Source organism: Neophocaena asiaeorientalis, unplaced genomic scaffold (assembly GCF_003031525.2).
Source record: "Neophocaena asiaeorientalis asiaeorientalis breed wild unplaced genomic scaffold, Neophocaena_asiaeorientalis_V1.1 scaffold1058, whole genome shotgun sequence".
NCBI classification, from domain to species: Eukaryota; Metazoa; Chordata; class Mammalia; order Artiodactyla; family Phocoenidae; genus Neophocaena; species Neophocaena asiaeorientalis.
The window spans coordinates 504,794-528,522 of NW_020175496.1; the positions used below are offsets into that span (position 1 = coordinate 504,794).

Genomic DNA, 23,729 nt, shown 5'->3' on the forward strand with positions numbered 1-23,729 from the left:
AATTCAAATAGACCTTTATGTGCCCAATACCATAACGTTAAAATATCTTTGACTGAAAGCAGGAAGGTACAAGGAGAGGCATCCATAGGTCTCCCATAGGAAGGAATCACCAACAGACTTTGAGGTGCTCGGGAACAAGTTCTTACAGTCAGGGGTTTCGTGCCCCTCAGCTGGCCCTGCCCTCCAGGAACAGTGGCCCTGGATGCCGAGGGGCTCTCTCTCCTTCCTGCTGCTCTGAGGTGGAGGTGGGCCATCCTCTCCTTGGCTTCCAGGAGTGGTGGGTGACAGCAAATGGAGGGTCTGTTGGGTTCCCTTGTCTTAGCATGAGGCCACTAAGGTCATGCAGGACACCATCAACGAGTTCAGTGGCACGCCGGAGGAGATCCGCATCACCATTGCCAACGTGGATTTGGCCCTGAGCAAGGGGAACGTAGACCTGGCACTGAGCATTCTGAGGAACATCACACCCAAGCAGCCCTGCTACACGGAGGCCAAGGAGAAGATGGCCAGCATCTACCTGCAGACCCGCAAGGACGTCCACCTCTACATCGGGTGCTACCGGTGAGCCCTGGGCAGTGCACTGACAGCCCCAGCCCCAGTGGCATCTCAGGGAGTGTTTTCTCCAGATTGTCTTCTTCACCCTGGGTCTTCAGAATGTGTCCTCAGAGTGTGTTTGATGAAAGTAGGGAATTTCCCATGGGTTAGGTCAGTCAGACCAGCTTGCGGCTGACTTGTGAGGATACAGGGGTGAATCTGCCCTGAGCCCTGCTTGCCCCCCGTTATGGGTCACATCCTGGTGGGAATCATTTTTCTGCCCCAGCCCCTGGCTCTGCCTGTCCTTGAGGAAATATTCAGTGACTTAGATGTACCAATGTGAGTGAAGGAGGATGGAGAGCAGGGATTGGAAGCCCCAAGTTACTGTCTCTACAATTTGACATTGGGACTTCAAGGGTACTGCCCTGGTCCCCTTCCTCAGGCAAAACTCTATCTAGGCAATTCAGGAGGAAGGGGAGGTGATGCCAAGAGCAGTGGGAAACCAATAAGCAGTAGGATGACATAGTCACACTGGAGGTTTAGAAAGAGCAGGCTGCCTCATGAAGAGGGGTCTGGGGGTTTGGGAGTGGAGGCCAGAGGAGTGGGTGGAAGTGCCGGCTGTGGTCCAGATGACAGATGAGGAGAGGCTGAACTAAGGGAGCTAGCACCATGCCTCATCTGAGCCAATAAGTATTGAGTGATGAATGAATGAGTAAATGAAAGAATGTCAGCCAGAATGAGTGGGAAAGAAGAGGAGATGGATTCAGGAATAGGAAGGATGCACAGGGCTGAGCTAAGGTTTTGCTTACTTTTGCAGGGAGCTCTGTGAACATCTGCCTGGCCCTCACACCAGCCTGCTACTGGGTGATGCTTTCATGAACATTCAGGAGGTGAGTGAAGGTCTCATGACCTCACCAAGTGCCCCCCCCCAAAAAAAACTTACTTCTCCAGTGAGAGGGAAGAGAGAGACTGTGGACCCTTTCCCCACCAGCCCGAGAAGGCCCTCGAGGTCTACGACGAGGCCTACAGAAAGAACCCACACGACGCATCCCTGATCAGCAGGATTGGGCAAGCATACGTGAAGACCCACCAGTACACCAAGGTCAGGCTGGGCTGGGGTGGGAAGGGGTGGGGAGGGCCGGCCCAGCAGGGAAGATGGAGGAGGGTGCATGGGTGGGAGGCTGGGTGGGAGGGGAGAGCCCGCTGAACGGGGTGCCAAGGGGAGGACTCAGCAACTCCCCACCACCCCCCACCACCTGCCGAGGCTAAGGCTTGGGCCCTGAGCCAGGAGGGAGGCCTTTGCACCTGAGGCTTCTGTGATCTGGAGGGGCACACAGGCGCGGTGGCTGCGGCGGGGAGTGGGGCGGTGTGCACACGCTGTGAGGTGCTCGCAAGTAAAACCAGACTTGATGCCAATATTTCCTGTGTGCACTAAGGCGATTAATTATTATGAGGCTGCCCAGAAGATTAGTGGACAGGACTTTCTGTGCTGTGATCTGGCTGAACTGCTCCTGAAGTTAAAGAAGTTCAACAAAGCAGAAAGAGTTTTGAAGCAGGCACTGGATCATGACTTTGGTGAGTCAGCATCCTCACTCCCCTAGCCTTGGAGCAGACAGACTGCCCCCGGCCCGCACCCTCTTCTGCAGAATGGGGCAGGGGACGGGCACTGGTTGGGGCTCTGAACCCAGCCTCCATCCTCCCCCATGCCCCGCTTCCCAGGGGCCAGAAAACACTACTTTGAGTTTCCATTTTGCAGTCAAAGACATCCCATCCTTGATGAATGATGTCAGGTGCTTGCTTTTGCTGGCAAAGGTTTACAAGAGCCATAAGAAAGAAGATGTGATGGACACTTTGAACAAGGTAATTGACAAGTAGACTCAAGCTCTTTATCTGCCATTTCCTGATGGGAGCTGAAGATAGGATAGGACTGCAGGTCTGGAAGGCTCCAGGCCTGGTCCTCAAAAGAGGACCTAGGTTACACCTCCGACCTCCACCTTGCATTTATCCCCCCAGCCTTGCTCTCTTATTGATTGTGCACGGAAGTGCTCTAAGCCCGCCTGGGCTGGGCTGGAGAATGCAGGGCATAAGACAGTGCCTTTGTCCTCAAGGATGCTTGTGGTGATAATAATAGATAATGCCAGCAGGCTCCCATGCATTGAATGCTCTGTGCTGAGTTCTGTACTAGGCTTTTTGCTTTCTTATTTAATTCTCACAGTAGCCCTTTGAGCTAAGCACTGTGACATTCCTATTTAACAGATAAGACTCAAAGAGGTTAAGAAATGTACCCAAAGTCATACTGCTAGTAAGTGGTAGAGCTGAGATTTGAACCAGGTTTGGCTTGTCCCAGCCCAAAGTCTCCTGCTGGGAGACTCCTGGCCATTCTTTCCACTCCTTCACTCTTTCTACCCGAGGGTATGGCCTGGCACTTGCCGCTGGGGTGTATTCTGTGGTTGTAGAACATCTCGGACTGCTTGAGGTGACTTATCCCCTTGTTCCCCTCTGGATTTCCATTCCTCAGTCTGGCCCTTAGGGAACCCGGGGCTGATCTGTGCCCACTTCCCGAAACTTAACCCTGGCATCCTCATTTCCTCTTGCCCCAATGCTCTCTGGTTAACTCACTTGATCACTGTATGTCATGGACATTTGTGGGGGCCGCCTTAAGTTCGCAGCAGGGCAGTATTCAGAACAAATGCACCCATCAAAACACAGCCTGCGTTGAATACCTACGGTGTGCTTGTCCTAGCCTGTAGGACAGCTGAAGCAAATTAGACACAGTGAGTACCAAGGTGTGATGGAAACAGATAAACAAGTCAAGTACAATAGAGTGTTTTGTTTGAGTGCCTTTGCTTCTGCTCCTGCCCCAGAGGCAGTGCCAGTTCACCTCCTGGGTACTCAGCCAGTGGCCCTGCCTGTCCAGAGCGACCCAGATTTGCTCAAGGGCACTTGAGATGCCCTTGCTAAGACAGCTGGCCCTGAGTTGAGAACTTGGGGATTTGCTGTGAATTGGCCTGAGATCTGGCACATCAGGCTCTGGGTTTCTGATGCAGAGTTTACTGCTTTCCCAAGGCCATGGACCTCCAGTCTCGGATCCTGAAGCGTGTTCCCCTGGAGCAACCAGAAATGATCCCCTCCCAGAAGCAACTGGCAGCCTCCATCTGCATCCACTTTGGGGAGTACTACCTGGCAGAGAAGGAGTATGCCAAGGCAGTGCAGTCTTACAAAGATGCCCTCTCCTACTCACCCATTGACAATAAGGTGGGGATTGAAATAAGGTGGGTCCTCAAGAGCGAGACCCTCTTCCTTCTCTTGGGCCGCGAAGCCTCGCAGAGCTCCCTGACTAGGAACGGAGGCCAGTTCCTTCTCTGTGCCTCCCTGCAAGGGGCACAGACCCCTGGTGCCGGGGGGGCCTGCTCCAGCTGACCCCAGGGCCCTCACCCACCACAGCCCTCGGAGCAAGACTGGAAGCCTCGCTTTGTTTTTTGTTTGTTTGTTTGTTTGTTAATACTTATTTATTTTATCTGGCTGCACCAGGTCTTAGTTGCCACATGCGGGTTCTTAGTTGCGGCATGCATGCGGGATCTAGTTCCCTGACCAGGGATCGAACCCGGGCTCCCTGCTTTGGGAGCACGGAGCCTTAACCACTGGACCACCAGGGAAGTCCCCTGGAAGCCTCGCTTTGGACAGCCACTTGTGGAGGGTGGAGCAGGGAAGGTGTTGCTGAAAGGTGCTGCAAGTCTGCCCTTTTCAGGTCCCCCTTGTAGATGGAGAGACAATGAGAGCGTGGCTGCTGGGGGCTCTTTGGGCATGAAGCCCAGGCTAAGCTTCCAAGGAGGTTTAGAGTCTTGTGAGAGGTGTGGCTTCAGATAGGGAATGGTGGCTGGAGCTCACAGGCGGAGGGTAGATGAAGAGCCTAGTGACAGACCCATTCATTTATTTAATATGCTCTCATTTAACAGATTCCCAATATGTGCAAGCCAGGTACTGACCTAGGCCCTGGAGATGCAGTGGGGCAAGACACGGTCTCTGCCCATAGACTGCCCTCAGGCATGGGGTACAGACAAGTACACATGCAGTTCTCATACCATGTGATACCCGCATGGGGCTCAGTACACCGCGGGAGCTCAGAAGAGGGGTACCTGTCCCGGTGTCTGGGGCACAGAGGGCTTCCCAGAGGAGATGAGGTTGGAGCTGAAGCTGAAGGATGAGTATGAGTAAACCAGGCCCCAACTCTCAGCGGTTAGTTAGTAAAAGGCACGGTGTGACTAGAGTATTGGGTGGGAGAAGGGGAAAGCCAGAGACACCATCCCAGGGGATCAGAGACATATTTTGAAGGAAGAGCTGATAGAACTTCGGTGTGAGAGAACGAGGCATCGGTCCCTGAGCTTTCCCATGACGTGCACTGGTTAGTTATTGTATCTGGTCTTGTCCAGGTGGTGCTGGAACTGGCACGGCTCTACCTGCTGCAGGGCCACCTGGACTTGTGCGAGCAGCACTGCGCCATCCTCCTGCAGACCGAGAAGAACCATGAGACAGCCTCCGTGGTAAGAGGCTCCGGGCCCTCTTCCCTGCCTTCCCCAGGGTCCCTGCGACCGCATGCGGGCTGCTTCCTAACCCCGTAACCCCAGGTGCCCGGCTGACCCGGCCCTGAGGGGCTGTCGGGCAGCAGGACTCAGCACTGGACCCGCTGCCCTTTGGATGGGAGGGGCGGGCTGGCAGCAGGGGGCAGCAGCGACCTCCCGGGCCAATCTGAGGGGAGGTGGTGAGGCTGATTCACTCCGGGGGAAACCACACCCAACTGTTGAAGGCAGGGGTGGGACAGGCTCCTGGGGCTTTGGGAAGTGTGTGGGAAGAGCCATCCCCAGTCCTGCCGCTCTCCACCCTGTCACCCAGACCACCTTCAGGGCCGCCCCAGCAGAGGTGGGGAGCCCCCATTCCACCTCGCTGCCTGGAGCTGGTAGCTCTCAGATGGGGGTGGAGGGCCTAGCTCCTCGCATGTCTACCTCCAGCCTTTCCTTCCTACTTCCATCCTTGCCCCCCCCCGCTCCCCCACCCCAGGCTGCCCCGCCTTCTCGGCTTCTCCCGTGGCAGCTTCTCCCAGAGCCCAGAGAGGCTACCTCGGAAATCCTCTCCTACCTTCCCTCCTTACCCACCCCGTTCCCACGACAGCCTCCCCGCCATGCCCATGCAAGCTGCTGTCCCAGCATCGCGTGTTTTCTGATAGATGATGGCTGACCTGATGTTTAGAAAACAGAAATACGAAGCTGCCATCAACCTCTACCACCAAGTCCTGGAGAAAGCGCCAGGTAACTGCCTGCATCAAGCCTACCCACTGAGACTGCCTGTGTCGGTTCCCACCAAGCGAGGGCTGCTCTCCCCCCAGAAGGGTGGGCCCTCTCCCCTCCTTCCTGACTGGGCAGAGGAAGCCCCCTCCTCTCTGATTGTTCCCAGAGAGGCAGGAAACTGATAAAGGCCCAGTGGAACGTGCTGGCCCTTCCCGAGTCCAAGGGGCCAGTTCCTGGTCTCAGGCAGGGCAGTGCTTGGCACTGGACCCAAGACAGCCTGTCTATCCCCAAATCACAGACACTGGGGCTCAACATAAGTCCCCTTTTGAGGTCACAGCCACCTAGAGGTAGCTAGAAATTCTCCCCTGACGTGTAGCTCCATTCCCACTCACTGCAACATAAAACCACTGCTTCTTGCTGGGGAAGGGGCCAGACACGAGGCTCAGGGTAGAGCCCCAGCCAGGCCCACACCAGAGTCACCCAGCAATCACAGCTATTAGGAGTTCGGGTCCTGGAGCCAGACTGTCTAGGTCTGAATCCTGGTCCTCTGTTTACGAGCTTTGTAACCTTTGGCAGATTACTTAACTCCTTTGTGTCTCAGTCTCCTCATCTGTAAATGGGAACAATAAGAGTACCTACTTTATCGTGTCTCCGTGGAGACCAGTGGAGACACTGGAGCCACTGGGTTGCCCCTGCTCAGCCCAGACGGGTAGTGTTTCCTGGTCCTCCCTGCCTCTCCCTGCCTGATTCAGCTATTGGTTATCACAGCCTGAAGGTTTCTGCTCTCTTGTTTTAGACAATTTTCCTGTGTTGAACAAACTAATCGATCTGCTACGAAGAAGTGGCAAACTTGAGGACGCCCCTGCCTTCTTTGAATTGGCCAAGAAGGTGTCCAGCCGGGTGCCTTTAGAGCCAGGGTTCAACTACTGCAGAGGCATCTACTGCTGGTGGGTTGGGGTGGGTGTGTTGGCGGTTACGTGCAGGAGGCTGTCCCTAACGGACAGGCTGGCGTGTGCTAGGGAAGCAGAAATTCAGCTTCCAGATCAGGAAGCAGGGAGACCAGCGATCCTGCCCCTGCATTGTGCAGATTCACAGAGTGACCCCTGTGTGTCCCTGTACTCCTCGGGCCTCAGTTTCCCTGTCTGATTCTTAGTGTTTCTCTCCTCCACTATAGGCACATAGGGCAACCCAACGAAGCCCTGAAGTTCCTAAACAAAGCGCGCAAGGACAGCACTTGGGGCCAGAGCGCCACCTACTACATGGTGCAAATCTGTCTGAACCCAGACAATGAGATCGTGGGTGGAGAGGCTTTCGAGAACCTGGTGACTGAGAGCAAGTGAGGGCCCGGCTGGCCGGCAAGGGCAGGGGTGGGACCTGGGGGAAGGCAGAGAGAGCCCGCGGCCTCTGGGTCAAGGCCAGGCGAGGGCCAGGCTGTCAGGCCAGTGCCCTCTGCCCTCCGGCTTGGCATCCGATGCCCGCGGCTCCACTGACAGGAAGGAGTTGGAGCAGCACGGCGTGCGCACTGCTGAGAAGCTGCTGCGGGAGTTCTACCCGCACTCGGCCTGGGGCCAGACCCAGCTGCGGCTGCTGCAGAGCCTGTGCCTGCTGGCCACCAGGGAGAAGGCTAACGTGGAGGCGGCGCTGGGCACCTTCACTGAGATGGCCCAGGCCGAGGTGCACCAGCTGCCCACTGGGTGGACAGGCGGTGGGGGGAGGCCGAGGGCGGGGCGAGGCAACACCTGCTTCCCACCCTCACAGAAGGACAGCATTCCCGCCCTGCTGGCCATGGCACAGGCCTACTCGCTGCTGAAGCAGGTCCCCAAAGCACGCACGCAGCTGAAGCGTCTGGCTAAGGTCCCATGGACACTGGCCGAGGCCGAGGACCTGGAGAAGAGCTGGCTCCTGCTGGCCGACATCTACTGCCAGGGCAGCAAGTTTGACCTGGCCTCGGAGCTGCTGCGGCGCTGCATGCAGTACAACAAGGCAAGGGGCGCACGGCTGTCGGGGCAGGGTCGGGGGAGGGGCACATGGGCTTTGGGGGCAGAGATGCGGGGGTAGGAAGGAGATGAGAAGAGGCGGGACAAGAGGGTTCCTGTGGACCACAGAGCAGGATGGGAACACGGAGCAAGGCAAGAGGAGGCGCACAGTGTCTGGGAAGGGGGGAACGTGGAATGGGGAGGAGAGATGGGAAGGGTTCATGAGGTCGACGGGCAGCGTGCAGGGAGGGTTTGGTGGGGCCGGGAGGGGCATTTGCAGGTCAGGGCAGGAGGGCTGCGGAGGAAGGGGTCCTGTCAGAGTGGGCACAGCTGAGAAGAGGGTACACAGTTCACCCCTCGCCAAGGTGGGTGGTGCTGCTGGAGTCCCTGAGTGGTTTGGGTGAATGCACCCACCGCCCATCCCTTGCCCCAACCGGGATGGGATGTGGCTTCCCCTACACAGGGGCTCTGACCGGCTTTCCCTGCAGTCCTGCTGCAAGGCCTACGAGTACATGGGCTTCATCATGGAGAGAGAACAGTCATACAAGGACGCAGCCACCAACTATGAGCTGGCCTGGAAGTACAGCCATCATGCCAACCCTGCCAGCGGTAAGGCAGCCAGGCAGGCGTGCGTGGGTGCTGGGCCGGAGGACCAACAAACTCACCCCGCAACACAAGGCCTATGTTCTGGCTGTTGTGGGAACCAGAGGGGTTCTCAGGTCGTCGGACTGCCACCCATTGTCTGCATTCTCCCTGCTCCTGGATAGGCTTCAAACTCGCTTTCAACTACTTGAAGGACAAGAGATTCGTGGAGGCCATCGAAGTCTGCCACGATGTAAGCCCCCGACAGTGGTGGGGGGCTTGCTGCAGTGGCGGGGAGCCCTGTCTGGTGCTTCACACCCTTTCTCTCTCGGTCCCAGGTCCTCAAGGAGCACCCCAACTACCCCAGAATCAGAGAAGAAATTTTGGAAAAGGCCCAAGGGTCTCTGAGGCCCTAGCTGTGGTCAGTGGGAGCCAGGGTGGGTGGAAACTACCAACCTACAGAAGTTTCATGGAGGGGGTGGGAAGTGGGTCAGTGGAGAAGAGAGTCAGAAAATGACATATTCTTCCCATTTCTATATTGTGTGTGGTTTATTTGAATCATGCCTAATCTGGTCTGAGGGACGTCCCGAAGCTTTATGTTTTTAAGGCACAAGAAGCAATTTTGCTCTGGGGAAGAAAGTTATCAACCAGCTTAGCTTCCACTGAGCTCACCGGGCAACTTCTAATGGGCTCCGCTTTTATCCCAGACTCTCAGAGGCCAAAGGGGAGCAAAGAGGTGGTTTAAAAAATACCCTCCAGCTATTTTAATATTTTTATGTGGGCCCGTACAAGCCTCTCTTCTCCTGTCTGGTCCCTGGAATCCTGGATTAAAGAAGCAACTGCTCCTCTCTGCCAAGCTGCCCGCTGCGTCCTCCCTGGCAGGGGCCCAAACAGGCCCACTCTGTCCATGCATTCTGCCTCCCCCTCCCCAAGTCTTCAGCCGGCGTCTGCCGGTCCTTACCAGTTTGGGACAAACCCTGATTACTCTTGCCTCTGGCAGGAAAATACATCCCAAGTAAAACTAGCTCCTACTTCATCTTTAGTAAAAGACAGTGACCAACTAATTCATCCTTGAGGAACCCTTATTAACACCTCAGGGGACAAAAGCAGGGGTCCCTGTGTAGATGAATAGTGTTAATTGTAACTGGCAAGAGGGTGACAGAGGTCACCTTTGGTGTGCTCCCAGTACCTCTCTTCCTGTTTTGCAGGATGGCAGTAATGGGCCAGTCTGACCTCAGGGGAAGGAACTCTGAACTGGGAGTCAGGAGGCCTAGAATCTCCCTGTGTGACCTTCCCCTCTGGGTATGTGTCCCCATCTGTGGCAGGAAATTAGACTAGATCTCTGTGTTCCCAAATCATGGTACAAATCCCTGCTAATGATACACAGCAAACATTTGAAAGTTTAATAACTATGTGTTTAAGTATCATCCTTATAGAAAAAAATAGTACAACAAACTCATGAATTTGCGGGTGCTGTTACGTAGAATGGTTCTAACTTTTAAGCATATTGATATAATTGATATAAAGTAAAATACTTAGTATGAGTAGAATGCAGATATGGCAAAGTTTTCAAGATAAGTTGTCCAGTGACTAAGGTTTGGGAACAGTGAACGGGTAAAGGTCCCTTCTAGAACAGCCTAAGTCATCCCTGATGGCTGCGAGCCTTGTCTTTATAACATATTGCTGATCTCGTGCATGGCCTTTTGGTATGAGTCAGTGATCTGGAATGTTTTCCCCAGGTTACCACCATCCTTCCTATGGGAAGCCAGCTGCCTTTATTATGATCTGCTTTACAACCTAGTTTCTTGGGGTGGATTATGTTGAGAAAAAAACCCAAGTGACCCTGGGGCCCTAGATGGGGAGTGGGTAGGCTCAGTCCAGCCATGGGCTGTGGCCACGGGATAGGAGCCTGCAGGGGCTTCCAGCCAGAGTATTGGAGCTGTCGGGGGCTGCCACCCAGACCCCCAGGCTGGCCAGAGCAGAGCCTCAGGACCCTTGGAGAGACCCAGGTTTTGGATCATGTGTGCTGGAGCAATCTCTACAATAGGGCTCCCAGGGATCAGTGAGATGGGCCACGAGACAACTTGATGCACCAGAATACTCCACCCTGAGACGCCTAAGACCTGGCTGTCCCTGCCTAAGCTGGTACCAGGGACAGGCGGCCCCACCATAGCCCAGACTCCAAGCCATGAGTTCTCTAACAGCCACTCCACTGACGACATGACCACGTGACTATGTCTACACATATCCTGAGGCAAGCGATAGATACCTAAAGGGTGACAGAACTGGCAAAAAAAAAGAGGATAAAACATACAGAAATAGAGCAGACACATGAAAACAGAATGGGAAGTCAGACACGCACCCGAGGCTTACATGTTCCAGGCACTCCTCTGAGCACTGGGTGCATATAACTGAGCAAGCTTGTGAGGTAAGCAGTGTTATTATTTGGACAATACGGGGGACACCCAGGCACAGAGAGGGGAAGTAATTTGCACAAGTCACCTCACTAGTTAGTATAAGAGCTGGGATTCGAACCCTGGGACTCTGGGTCTGTGCTCTTAACCAGTAAGCCATAGAGAGGAAATAAGGGGTTCCCAGCATAGGCAGAGAATTAGAGCAAGAAAAGGGAGACCCAAGTCAGGTCTTTTTGGTGACCCCTCCTAGCATTTATATAAATCATTATTATTCCTAGAGGGGAGGTCAACCTTGCTCCTCAGGCCCCCAGACTGGGGCCTCCTGGGGCAGGGTGCAGCCTGCTCTTCTGGCCTTTGGCCCAACCTGCTAGAGACAGGTCAGACAGGTCTGGCTGGTGCAGATGGATGAGGTTCTGCAGCTTCTGGTGCTCAGGTCCCCAAGGACCTCAGCAACTCAGTCCCACATAAGGCCTGCACCAGCCATATCCCACTGCCCGCTTCACCCTCGAGGCCAGGCCCCAGCTCAGTACGGGTGAGTGGGAAGAAGTAAGCCCACACCCATCCCACACAGACAGCCCTGTCCCAGAAGACTGCCCTGCTGCTCCCCACCACCATCCAGGTGACCACTGGAGATGGCTTCATCCAAGGGGAAAACTGCTCCATCGGCCCGGCCAGCCTCTTCTCACTGGCTTCCTGTCTCTGAGTTGACTGGCTGGCATGGAGAGGGCCAGTGTCCCCCACTTCTATCCCCAACACAGCCTCAATGTCCATACTGCCCAGCAGGGCCTGCCTCCCCCTCCTCCTCCCTCCTCACTGCCACCTGAGGGTGTACTTGTGCTCCTGGTCCCACAAATGTGCTCCCAGATCCACAAACAGACCACACTGAAAAATAGAGCCTCTTTATTGGTACCTGTAAGCTCAGGTACAAGGTGTTCCCACAAGCTCGCAGGCTGGCAAGGCCTCCTAGGCAAGAGGGCAGGCCCAGAGCCTGGGCTTCTTGGCACAGACACAGAAAAATGAATAAATTACAGTTCTAATACTCAGGGACAATATAGAAATTATGATGCAAAATTCAACATCTGCAAACAAAGGGCATGAAAGCCATAAGGAGCCACCCCTTGCCCCTGGCCAACTGGCCTTAGGGTACAGGCAGGTGGACCAGGCTGGAGTGCGTGCCTGGAAAGCCCTGAGTGGTCAGGGGCGTGCTACAGGCCCTGGGGCAGCCCCTTGCCCTCTCTGGGCCTCCTGCTTCCCCCTCCTACATTGATGGGCTTGGAATAAAAGCTGCAGCCTTTGGGGAGGGGGAAGATGGGGCAGAGGACAGGAAGGAGAGGGGGCTGTGTGGGGCAGAAGAGGGTTTTGGTCACGGTTGGTCAGCCCAGCCCCTCCCCCTGCCCAGATGCTGTCCCAGGCCAGCCCCGGCTTGCTCAGCCAGCCGAAGCAGGGCAGCTGCCACATCAGACAGAGGGCTCAAATCCATGCCTGGTCTACACCAAAGCCCCGGCAAGGGCAGGGCTGCAGGACTAAAAGGCAAAGGGACTCGCAGGGGTCTGTGCCCCACCCCAACCCTAGCATTGCCTGCCAGCCACCTAGTCTCCAAATAAATTATGGAAATAAATTATAGTCTTCACAGTCCAGAGAATTCAGCCATCCATGAGTCTAGGGCTCAGGGTGGCAGAAGAAGCCTTAAGAAGTGGCTGATTTCAGCCCCGTGTGGCTGTCTTTGGGCTTAGGAACATCATACAAGACCAAAAAAGAGTCTGCAAAGCTCCAGGGGTGCCACATTTCTTCCTGCTCCTGGCACGGCCATGGAAGTGGAAGAGAGGGTGTGGGCATACGGGGGACCAGGCGGCTGAAAGGGGAAGTGCCCCCCCCACCCCGTCCCGCTTCAGCACAGAAGGTTACAAAAATAAATAAATAAATCCAGAGTGTTGCATGAAAATTAGGAGTGCCCACATGGGAGCCAGCCAATGGGAGACGGTTACATACAGGCAGACCTCAGGGAGCCCCCAATTACAACGAAGCAGCAACAGGGCTCTTGGGGCCGGGAAAAGGCACCCTAACCCTCACACAGACACAGGCTCCACCAGCGACGCTGGGGCAGTGTCCTCAAACAACTGGCCGTCCATGAAGGGAGCCAGGGCCTCGGCGGCTGGCTCAGACAAGCCCATGATGGACTCCAGGAAGCACGTGCTGGCGTCCCCAGGGGGAGAAAAGGCAGGCAGGGCGAAGTGGGCCGCCTCGAGGTTGTCCAGGCTATCAGACACCTTTTGGGAGGTGTAGTGGGGCCCCAGACTATAGTCTGGCAGGGCCTGGAGCAGCTTGAAGGAGTCACAGGAGGACAAGCTCAGGTCCACTGAGCTGCTCTGGCCGGCATCCGTGATGGCTGGCACCAGGGGGCCGGGGAGGCTGCCTTCCCCCAAGCTTTCAAGGCCACTATTGAGGAGGCAGCTGGCATCCAGGTTGGCGTTTTCATCCAGGATGCCTGACGCGAGGCTGGAGCTGGAATAGCTGTGGGTCCAGCTGGCCAGGCCAGTGGGGTCACCGGTACCAAAGATGTCAGCTGGGTGGAAGCAGCTGAGGTTGTCCAGGCTGCCCACACCCCCTTCCTCCTCCTCCTCCCCCTCTCCACCCAGGTCAGAGTCACTGAAGCTCAGGATCCGAGCCAGGCTGTCATCGTCCACTCCGGGCTGGAAGCCGGGGCCAGGCAGGGCCGGGTGGGCAGAGCCACTGGGTGCCTCGCTGCTGCTCGATGCTGTGGACGAATCGGTCATGTCGCTGCTGCAGCTGTTGTCTCCCAGCTCGCTGCTCACGGGGGGCTTGGCCAGTGGGAACGTGGGGGCCAGGACCTGCTCACTGGGGCTGAATGTGGCACCCTGGGCCGGCGCCTCCAGCTCCCCAAGGCTCTCGGCCCCCTGCTCCAGCTGCAGGCGGGTGAGCGTGTGAATGAAATGGGTCTGAACTCGCACCTGATTAAATTCCACACGGCCCTTAGGGTTCTCACAGCCCTCTCTGCAGCAACCACAGGGGAACGCTGTGTGGTCCATCTGCAAAGAAAGCAGAGGTGCAGGTGAGGATCCAGCAGAGCCCGGAGAAGGCCCTGACTCAGGCTCGCCTTCCCAGCCCCGCCTGGCTCCCGTACCTGGCACTTGATGCCCGCCAGGCTACAGCTGCAGGTCTCAGGGTCACAGACCCTGTCACAGCGACAGCCACAGTCCTCCCGGGACTGGCGCAGGGCCTGCAGCTCTTGCTTCTCCTCGCGATCGATCCTCCGCACGCCCGAGGCCCGCAGCAGAGCCCGCCGCTTCCGGGCTGGGTAGGGCTGGAGGAAGGTCATTTCCTCCAACTGGCCACCTGCCACGGCCACTGCCAAATCCTCCTCCACAGAGGCATCATCTATAGTGTCCACTGTTAGCGGCAGGCTGGCCTCCGTCTTGGGTATCCCGGCCTCCGAAAGCTGTGTCCAGAGAAGAGAGGAGGGACTTGAGAGGCAGACACGGATGCAGTTTCTGGCAGCATCGGTCACTTGATAAATAATAAATCACCCCCTGCCACGTGCTTACTCTCTCTGGGCTGGGCACTGTGGATGCCATAGTGAATGGGACAGCCAAGAAAACACCCTTAGGGCGTTTGCAAACAGGTTTCGTATTCATGTTATCCCCCAGTTCGTGGACAAACCCCCTCCCCCAGACAGATACACCGACCCCCCCTGTCCCATCCACTCCCCCTTCCCAGTGAGGTCAGGCATATTCAGGCACCACGTCCCCAGCCCTGCAGCAAACAGGAGACCTTCTATACCCATCTGCCTGCAGAGAATTTGGCAGCAAACCCTGATCAGGCCAATCACAGCCCCACAGGCCTCCCACAAACACAACAAGCAAATCGGCATCCACCCTGACACCTGTCCCCCCAAGGCTAGGACTTCAGAGCAACTCCTAGGGTGAGGGCCATGCAGAGGGTCTCCCCACCTTCCATCTCAGCGCCTCCAGCTTCTCCTCCTTCAAGCGTAGACGCAGCTTCTCTTGCCGTGCCCGGGCTTGCTCCTGCGTAAACTCGGCCAGGGAGAAGCGGCGGTAGGCACTGTGGCGGGAGGCCATACCCAGGGTGCAGCCGCCGCGGCTGGGCACACTGGTGAAGCCCTGGCACCGAGGGAAGTAGAAGACAGTGATGCCATCGAAGGCTACCCGGCCTGGGCGCTTCCGGGGGGCCCGCTTCAGGATGGACAGGGCTGGAAGGCAGGCAGGGGAGGGGCAGGCATTAGTTCTCTGTGAGGCAGGGCCTAACCCCCAGGAGGTGATGCTGAACCCTCTCTCCTCACACCCCAAAAAAGAAATGGATCTGAGCCTAGGAGCCGGCCTGGCCGAGACTGGAGCTGGTAAAATGCAACATCACCCTATGTCAACACTGGCTCATTGTTATTTACCAGTCCAAATGAGAGCATTAAATATCTTTCCCGACCTTAGTAGCCATTTACAGTTCCCCTGCACAGTTTTCTATAGTTCTTTTTTTTTTTTTTTTTTTTTGTAGCAGGGGGTGTGGTGAGTGCCATGCAGCATGCGGGATCTTAGTTTCCTGACCAGGGATGGAACCCGTGCCCCCTGCAGTGGAAGCACGGAGTCTTAACCACTGGGCCACCAGGGAAGTCCCTCTATAGTTCTTAAAAAATTTATTTGTAGGAGCTTTTTATATATACTCAATATTAGACATTAATCATCTAACCTATCTGTGCAAATATTTTAGTCCTTTTTTTAACATCTTTATTGGAGTATAGTTGCTTTACAATGTTGTGTTAGTTTCTGCTAGTCCTTTATTTTTGCTTGTGGGCTTTTACGAAATAATTTCTAAGGTTTATATAATCAAAAGTATATTGAGCTCTTCCTTTATAGCTTCTGTATTTTGCAACAAGCTCAGAAAGGTCTACCCTTTATAAGTTATTAAGTATGTTGATTAGTAAGCCATGTATTGGCATATTCGATATATATATTGATTCGGTATATATATTATAGATTTTTATTAGGTTGAACCATAAGAAGTTACCATGAAATAATCAAATCTTAGCAATTTCATATAGTTAAACTTAATATATTAATTTTGTACCCAGCTACCTGAGGGAATTCCCTTCTAATAGGTTTTCTGTATACATATTCTGGAATTTATCATGTAGTCGAACACCTGCAAATCATGGCAATTTCGCCTGTCCCAATCCAGTATATTTCTCATTCTCTTTGCTAACTGAATTGTCTAGCACTTCCTGAACAATGTCAACTAACAGTGGTGACAGACAGTGTCCTCATCTTGTTCCTGACTAAGTGGGACTGCTTCCAGTATTTCCTCATTAATTGTAATGCCAGGTTTTAGGTTGAGACATATATTTTTTTTATCATTTAAGGTAGAATTTACTTATTCTTATCATACAGAGGGTCTTATCTGGAAGGAATATTACATGTTATCAAATATTCTTTCAGTATCTACAGCGGCTCTTATATTTTTCCTCCTCTGACATAGTCATTTGGTAAACTATGTTGATTAGATTTTATAGTATTAAACCACCCTTGTATTTCCAAAGTAAACCCATAGTAGTTTAGTCAGTTAATGTACTGTTAGATCCTATCTGGTAAAAATTATACTTTTTCATGTATAATGTACAGATATGCATATAGTACATAAATAGACATATCTGTGGTATTAAGACATCATGGTGGGGAGGATCAGGAAGAAAATGTCTCAGTGGGCTCCTTGGGGTTTGGGGTGCAATAATGAAAAATACGATTGAGAAACACTGCTCTAGGGCCATCTTTGTCAGTTTGGAATCAGACTTACGCAAGCTTGAAAAAATAACTGGGAAAAAACCTTTTCACTGCGTTCAGGCAAAGCCAAACAGCGTTTTGCTAGGCGAGGGACCGGCCTGACAGGCCCCTCAGCACAGAAGCGTGGGGTGTGGGACTCGGGCAGTTCAGCTGGTAGAGGATAGGGAGCCAGCTGGAGAAACAAAACAGGAACTGAGGGACAGAGCTGGGCGGGAAGGCCCCAGGGCCATTGAGGAGCCCTGCCCTGAACATGATGACTTATAAGCTGGAGAGTCCCAAGGTTAAAGGTGAATGTAGCTGGACCCAAGTGCCTCTGGACAGGGGGCATTCCCAAGTGACCCCTGTAGGACAGGAAGTGGATGAGGTGGGGAGTCAAGTAGGGAAGCTAAAGCCATGGGGACACGACCTCCAGAGGCCAGAACGACTTCATCAGGGCCCCCCAATTTCATCTTCAGGAAGGAAAGAGGGGTGTAATGCGTTCCCAGGGTGAAGGGACTCACGGGTGAAACTTCGGGGGCCACAGAAGTTGCGGTCAGGCAAGGGCATCTGATCCCAGGGGCCTTCTTCATCCGAGTCCCAAGACAGGGAGGCCGAAGAGCTCGGGGAGCAGGAGGGAGAGTGGCGGCCCGAGGAGGACAAAGAGGAGGAGGACGAGCAGAGTGAGGAGGAGTCCTCATCCAGCTGGTCGAACTTCCTCTTCAGCAGCCCAGTCATGGTGGTGAGGGGTACTCTGGGGTCTGGGCACAGACAGCCTGGAACAGGAAGGGGAAAGCTCTAGATGGCAGGCCTGAAGGCGGAGGTGGGCACCCAGCCCTGGTCATCACCTCTCCCACCCACCCTCCAAGGCAACCCAGGCCCTCCCCGAGGAGCCCTACGTGCCAGGGCCACATCTCTAGTAGGCTTCTTTGCACCAGACGGAGCACTGAGATCCAAACCCTCGTCCTGGCCCTTACAGACTCCCGCCACCTCTGCCCAAAAGCCCTCCTGGGACAGCACCGGGCACCTTCCCCTCTACCTCCTGTAACCCACCTACACGCACGCACACGCCAGACCGACAGATGGACCGACAGACCTCAGCCTGGCCACGCTCATTCCCCGGCAGGAATCCTGGGGCTGACTCACTGGCTGGGTGATTCACACAGCTGCATCTGTGTGCCTTTGTGTGTGTGAGGCTGGGCGCACGCCGACAGCCTGCACGGCCCTCGTACAGTGGCTCCTCCTCCTCCTCCTCCTGCCCCTAGCACACCCACAGGCACGCCACCCGCACACCCCAGCAACGGGCCCTCGTTAGGGGCCAGGCTGACCAGGACTCAGGGAACAGCGTGGCTTTGACACCAGCCCCGATTTCCAACGTCCAACTTCCCTGTGATGGAGCTGCTTGGACTCTCCCTTAGAAACCCCCGCCCACAAGAGAAGTCCCCGGCCTCCAGGCCTGACTGGGGCCAGAGCCACCTGGGCTTTGTGTCTCTTTAGCATCTCCTGTTTGATCTTCAAAATTCACCTTCATCTTGCCTTCCACTCCAATATCTAACCCTGTTTGTTTGAAATAACTTCCTAGGGAAATTATTTTCTCCCCTTAAAAAAAAACAACCCTCTTCTAGTAAAACTGACCGGCCAAGACGACACTCTCCCGTCCGTAGCTGGGTGACTTGGAGCACCCCAGGATACACTGCTCGCTGTGTCTCCCCTTTAGGGGTCTCAGCCCTCCAAAGGAGTGTAACCAGAGATTCCCACAGCTTGGCTGGCCTCAACCGAGTGGAGGGCACTTGGGGCTCCTTCCCTTAAATGCTGCAGCAAATAACAACCCCTTCCACTGCTTGGGAATCCCCAAAGGACTCGGTCCTTAGGGCTGAGCCCAGCTACCCTGTCTCTCTGTGCCTCCTGAGCACTCAGGGCTGGGCCCCAGGAGGTCACTAGGAGGAAGGGGAAACGATGCAGAGGCCCCAGTGCTGGAGAGCCCCTCCCCCACTGCCATCACAGGAAATGAGAGTGAACAGGAAAAACCAACCAGAAGGCTGGCGATCTCCCCTACTCAGGTGTCCTTTCTAAACACCCCTATCCCCGTTTGCCTAGCCTTCCACAAAGTCTGTGGATCCCAGACCCAGGCAGTATGCCGTCAACCAACTTGCTAGATGAAATTCATCCCAGGGACAGCCTCTCCCCACAGGCACATGAACAGCAAGAGAAGCTCCCCGACTTGCCAACCCTCCAACAACAACGGTCCCAGGGAAGGAGGACGCACAGGTGTTTCCGGGGGCTTCTCAGCAAACAGTTTCTCAGGCTTGGCACCACCCCCCACCCCCCAGGGTCAAACCACAAACAAACACAACCCAGCTCTCCGCTGACCTGAAGGCTCTCACAGGAGATGCGGGAACTCATGGCCCAGAGGCAGGCATACACACACATATACACAAGCAGACAGAGCACAGAGGCACCCAGACACAGAAACACACAAGGACAACCACAACCCATGCATCTTGTCCCCACCACAATCCCGTTGGGAGACCCCATCCTTTCCCAAACTCTAGATGCTGTCTACAGGGTGCTGAATGCTGTCCTAATCACACACCTAAGCCTGAGATTCCCCCGAACCAAAGGCTCACTTGGTCTCTCTGCCTGGCCATCCCTTAGAAACAAAATTCTGCAGGCCCCAAATCGAACCCCTTGTCTCTGTTCCCCACCCCCCATGCCATCTGTTCCTCTTCCTGTGTTCCCTATCTTAGTAACAGCACTGCCACCCACCCACTTACTCAAGCCAGAAACCTGCAGTCATCCTCAACTCCTTCCTGTCTCCCTCCATCCACATCCAGTCACCCAGTCCTGGAAGTACACATTAGCTCATTTAAGCCACAAAAGGCCAGGCACAGACTTGGTAGGTATCATGGAGGCCACCCAGCATAGTGTTAAGAAAACCTTGGCTCCAGAACCAGACTGCTTACATTCGAACCCTGTCTTGGCTATCAGTTGGCTGGGTGACCCTGGGCAAGTTCCTTAACTTCTCTGTGTCTTCAATTCTTTGTCTTACAACCTCACAGGGATGGGAAGTTTATGTGAATCATTACATGTCAGGTTCTTAGAACAGTGGTAAATGCTTGGTGAATGTGTCATTCTATACTGAGAAAGAAAGAGCTCCTGGATACACACAATACAGATGGATCTCACTGATATCATGTTGAGTGACGGAAGCCAGACACAAGATTACATGTGAATGAAGTTCAAGAAAAGGCAAACCCAATCAGTGATGATACAATTCAGAATCGTGGTTATCCAGCAAGTGGGAAGGGCATGCACTGGGGACAGTCATGAGGGAATTTTCCCGGGGGCGGGAGGAGGGGGGCGGGGTCGTGGGTGAGGGGTGTCTAGAAATATTCTATGTTGATCTGGGTGGTGGTTCCATGAGTGTCTAAAACATCTCACTGTACACATAAGATTCACATACTTTGTGCATCTTACGTATGTCACCTTCAATTCTGTAAGTCTGTTACCCCTTTGTCTCTGTTCCACTGCTACTACCCATGTCCCCTGCCTCTGTTTCTGCCCTCTGCCCGCAGCCACTCTTTACCCTACAGCTAGAGTGATCTTATTAAACCGCGTGTTTATCTACTGCCACCCCCATGCAGAAAATCATTCCCTAACGGGAGCCCTTAGGATCAAGTCCACAATTCCCCAAGTCCACAAAGAGGCTGATAAAGGCCTGGCTGCTGCCTCCCCTCCAGATTCATCATGCAAGACTCTCCCCAGCCCCCTCACTTTATGCTCCAGCTGAACTTGCAGTTGCCCAAATGGCCATGACCTGCTCACCTCCTGGCCTTTGCACAAGCTGGAACCCAGCCTCACTCCCCTTTAGAAGTCATCTCCAAGAAGGCCTCCCTGAAACCCTCACTCCTCCCCACTACATGCCTCTCTGGGCTCCCGTGGGCTCTGGGATTCCCCCATCGCAGCCCTTACGGGCCCTTCCTGCAATGGTCTCACTGCTCATCTCCCTCATGCCAGGCTGAAGGCCTCTCGGCCTGATCGGCACTGTGCCTGTGCCTGGAATAGAGTCTGGCACAGAGAAGCCTCCTGAGGACCATCAGAGGTAGGCAGCTGACGCTGCAGATCAGGTATACACAGGGAAACAATTTAGGCACATGAGGTCACGGGGGTGCACTGGTCAGTGTGCCCTCCTCCTGCTCCTGTCACAGTTAGTTGGAGGGGAGGACGTGCCCATCCCCCAACCTGTGCCTGAGGGTTTGAGTAAGAATAGCACCCAGAAGGAGGTAGCTCTGAGAGCAGGAAAAGGAAGCTCAGGCTGCAGGCAGGTGCCAACACAGGCATCCCAGGAGGTTCCCCAAGAGTAAACAAATAGAAGGAGTGTTAAGGAAGCAGGTTCAAGCCAGACACCCTGGCTCTGCCTCAGGGATGTCTACAGACTGGGAGCTTAAGGTGACGGGGTTATAAACTCCAAGGCTGCAGACAGGGAAACGGGGACACAGGAAAGCTACAGCCCGTGGTGCAGGTTCTAATGATGAGCACCCAGCAAAATCTGCAGACCTGGAAATGGGAAATCATCTCCTCCCTGACACTGGGGAGGAGGAAGAGCCCCTGGCTCTTGTGCTCCGCCACCCGACCTAGGGATCCAGAGGCTGAGAGAGGCAGAGGCAGATGAGACAAAAAGACTCAGCCAGAGACAGGAGAGGCCAAGTCAGAAAAGGAATGAAAGATAGTGAAAGAGTCCAAGAAAAGTGTCAGACAGTGAGTCAGAGGGTGGGGGAGGGGCCCTCAGCAGCTACCCAGGAATCAAGATCCTGACCGTGGCACCGTTCCCAGGGTGAGCACAGCCCCCTCCGAGGGTCCTGGAGGAAGGAAAAGCAATTCCCAGGAGCCTGCTCAGACAGAAATACCACACCCCCAAGGAGCCCCGGAGACAGGCCCTGAATCGAAGAGAACCAGGCTTCTTCCGGGATCTGCCTGGGCCCTGAGAATCAGGCTGCCCTGCCGTCACCACCCACAGAAGCTGACAGCCCAGGAGGAGGAGGGGCACCTCCCCACCCTACTAGCCACAACTATCTACACACTCAGGCCACACCATGTGAGCCAAGGGAAGGCCACCTCACCCTGGATACCAGGCAAACAAAGGCTGTTTGGGGGCAGGAATCCCCAGGCCTCTGAAAAGTCACACCAACTCCTCTTCGACCACAGCTGTCCCAATGCCCTGGCCCCCAGTGAGAGCTGGTATTGAGAAGGGGGCACCTTCAGCTGCCTCCACCCTCCTTCAGGAATTTGAAGAATGTCCTTTAACCTCAGAGCCCCAGGCCTTGGCCAGGCCAGGCCAGCTCCCCCCAGTACCTGGGGTCAGATGACCTCGGATCCTCAGGAACTACTTACTGGCAGAAGGAGAGAGCACCTCTGAGCACCTCAGGCCCCCACGGGGACTGGCTAGAAAGGCAGCCAAGGCAGCCCAGAGAGGGCAGGCAGGAAGCCTTGGCACACCCCTCCCCCACCCATCCCTCCAAAAGTGATCCCCGGGAGAGGGGACAGTTCATCAGCCTTGGTCTCCAGGGCCTGGCACTGGGGAGGTGCCAAACGTTTGCTGGCTACATGAGGCAATTGCTCCTGCAGAAAGGAAACTGCACCTGACAGAGACTGCTTCTTCCACCTAAGCAAGGCCCCCTTCACTCTCATTCATTCATTCCTTCAACAAATATTTATGCAGCACCTAAGACATGCCAAGCACTCTGTCACACACCTGGGCATACAGGGAGCAAGACACAGACCAGTGCTGCCCCCTTGAAGTTTTGAGTTTAGCGGGGAGGAGTATAATGAGTTACAAACCGTGCTGAGTGGTAGGATGGAGGGTGGGAGGGGTACAGCTGGGGGTGAAGACAGATCTCTTGGAGTAAAGGATGGGATGTAGGAAAAGCTCCAGAGAGAGAGGGGAGCACAGGAAGCGGGAGGGACTTGAAGAGGAAGAGGCAGAGAGGTGAGGGGGAAGGGACGGCCTGGGAGGGGGCTTCAGGAGCCAGGGAGCCAGGGCAGACAGGGCAGGCTTTAGCCTGAGGGCACAGGAAGCCACAGAAGGGTTGAAGTAGGGAGTGACAATACCAGATTTGCATTTTAAAAAGATGGCTCAGCAAGGGACAGAAGGGGGTGTGACCGGTTGGACCAAGCTGCCAGAGCTAGGTGAGAGATGACAAGCCAAAGGCTTAGGAGAAAGGGGAAGGGAACCCGGTGACCTCTGGAGGTGGGGACCAAAGAAGGCAGTGATGATGAGGATTTGGGGGTAAGCTATGAGTTCCGCTCTAGAGGACTGTGAGACATCTGAGTGGAGGTGTCGAGTGGGCAGTGGAGCCCGGGAGGGACCCCCTTGTGTCAGGAGTGTGGGCTGTGTGTGACTGTGCCAAGGAGCAGGAGTGACTAAGTGTGTGACGGCTGCTGTAGTGTGGGCATCTCAACAGTGCCGTGCCCGTGTAAGGGCCCCCGGGAGGGGAAACTGAGGACCTGTAGGAAGTACGTGCTGGGGAGGGAGCCGTGCGTGGGGGAAGCCTACGTGTGCCCGCGGGTGACCGGTGTAGCTGCGCCCATGACTCACAGCGGTGGCCTCTGCGTGTGACGGTGACTGACAAACAGGTGAGCGTACGACACAATCCCTCCTCCTCCCTCCCTCCCGGGGTCCGTGACTCACGGAGCCTCACTCCACTCTCACCCCTCCACTCCCTCCCAGACTGACGCCGGGCACTCGCCGCAGCCCCGGCACCCGCCCCCGGGGGGAGCCCGAGGAGGAAGGCGACAAATGTCACCTGCTCCGGCCATGCGAGGAACTTCTGAAAAGTTCTCAGGCAACTGGGTCAAAAGGGAACTCACCCGCGGACGCGCGCCCGTGGCCAGCCCGCCGCCAGCGCGCAACCACGGGGCAGCCACCCGCCCCGCGCTCGGGGCGCCGGGACCTCTTGGGGTCCCGGCGGCGGGGCGGGGAGGTCCCGTCGCCCGGCCCGGAGCCCACGGTGCTCACCTGCAATCCGGACGCTCGCCAAGGGCAACGCCGCGACCCTCGTCCTGGCCGGGAACGCCCCCTGCGCTGCGACCCCGCGCTCGCTCGCTCGCTCGCTCGGTGGGCAGCCGTCGGCCCAGCAGCCCCTCGCTCTGCGCGTCCGG

The 23,729-nt window shown here is 55.4% G+C and overlaps 2 protein-coding genes across 3 annotated transcripts in view; one reads left to right on the forward strand and one right to left on the reverse strand.

Moving 5' to 3' along the window:
- TTC21A (tetratricopeptide repeat domain 21A) overlaps positions 1–9,666 on the forward strand; it is a 30,432-nt gene extending 20,766 nt beyond the window's left edge. The window contains exons 15-30 of the mRNA XM_024768958.1: positions 323–561; positions 1,352–1,424; positions 1,526–1,636; positions 1,971–2,109; positions 2,291–2,394; positions 3,601–3,789; positions 4,965–5,075; positions 5,756–5,837; positions 6,613–6,763; positions 6,991–7,152; positions 7,310–7,490; positions 7,575–7,799; positions 8,281–8,401; positions 8,560–8,627; positions 8,713–8,795; positions 9,583–9,666. Of these exons, the coding sequence (XP_024624726.1) occupies positions 323–561; positions 1,352–1,424; positions 1,526–1,636; positions 1,971–2,109; positions 2,291–2,394; positions 3,601–3,789; positions 4,965–5,075; positions 5,756–5,837; positions 6,613–6,763; positions 6,991–7,152; positions 7,310–7,490; positions 7,575–7,799; positions 8,281–8,401; positions 8,560–8,627; positions 8,713–8,790 (2,034 nt within the window). The 3' untranslated portion in view covers positions 8,791–8,795; positions 9,583–9,666. The remainder of the gene's footprint in view (positions 1–322; positions 562–1,351; positions 1,425–1,525; positions 1,637–1,970; positions 2,110–2,290; positions 2,395–3,600; positions 3,790–4,964; positions 5,076–5,755; positions 5,838–6,612; positions 6,764–6,990; positions 7,153–7,309; positions 7,491–7,574; positions 7,800–8,280; positions 8,402–8,559; positions 8,628–8,712; positions 8,796–9,582) is intronic.
- Positions 9,667–11,671: 2,005 nt separating this feature from the next.
- CSRNP1 (cysteine and serine rich nuclear protein 1) lies at positions 11,672–23,723 on the reverse strand. Of its 2 annotated transcripts, none has more exons than XM_024768952.1 (5): positions 23,587–23,723; positions 17,096–17,347; positions 14,757–15,016; positions 13,931–14,245; positions 11,672–13,835 (listed from the first exon to the last, which is right to left on the reverse strand). In XM_024768952.1, exons 2-5 carry the CDS (start codon positions 17,307–17,309, stop codon positions 12,855–12,857), a joined length of 1,770 nt encoding a protein of 589 aa, XP_024624720.1. In that variant the 5' UTR covers positions 17,310–17,347; positions 23,587–23,723; the 3' UTR covers positions 11,672–12,854. The 2 variants fall into 2 exon arrangements, with proteins under 2 accessions (XP_024624720.1, XP_024624721.1); XM_024768953.1 differs by lacking the exon at positions 23,587–23,723 and adding an exon at positions 18,207–19,161.
- Positions 23,724–23,729: the final 6 nt, after the last annotated feature.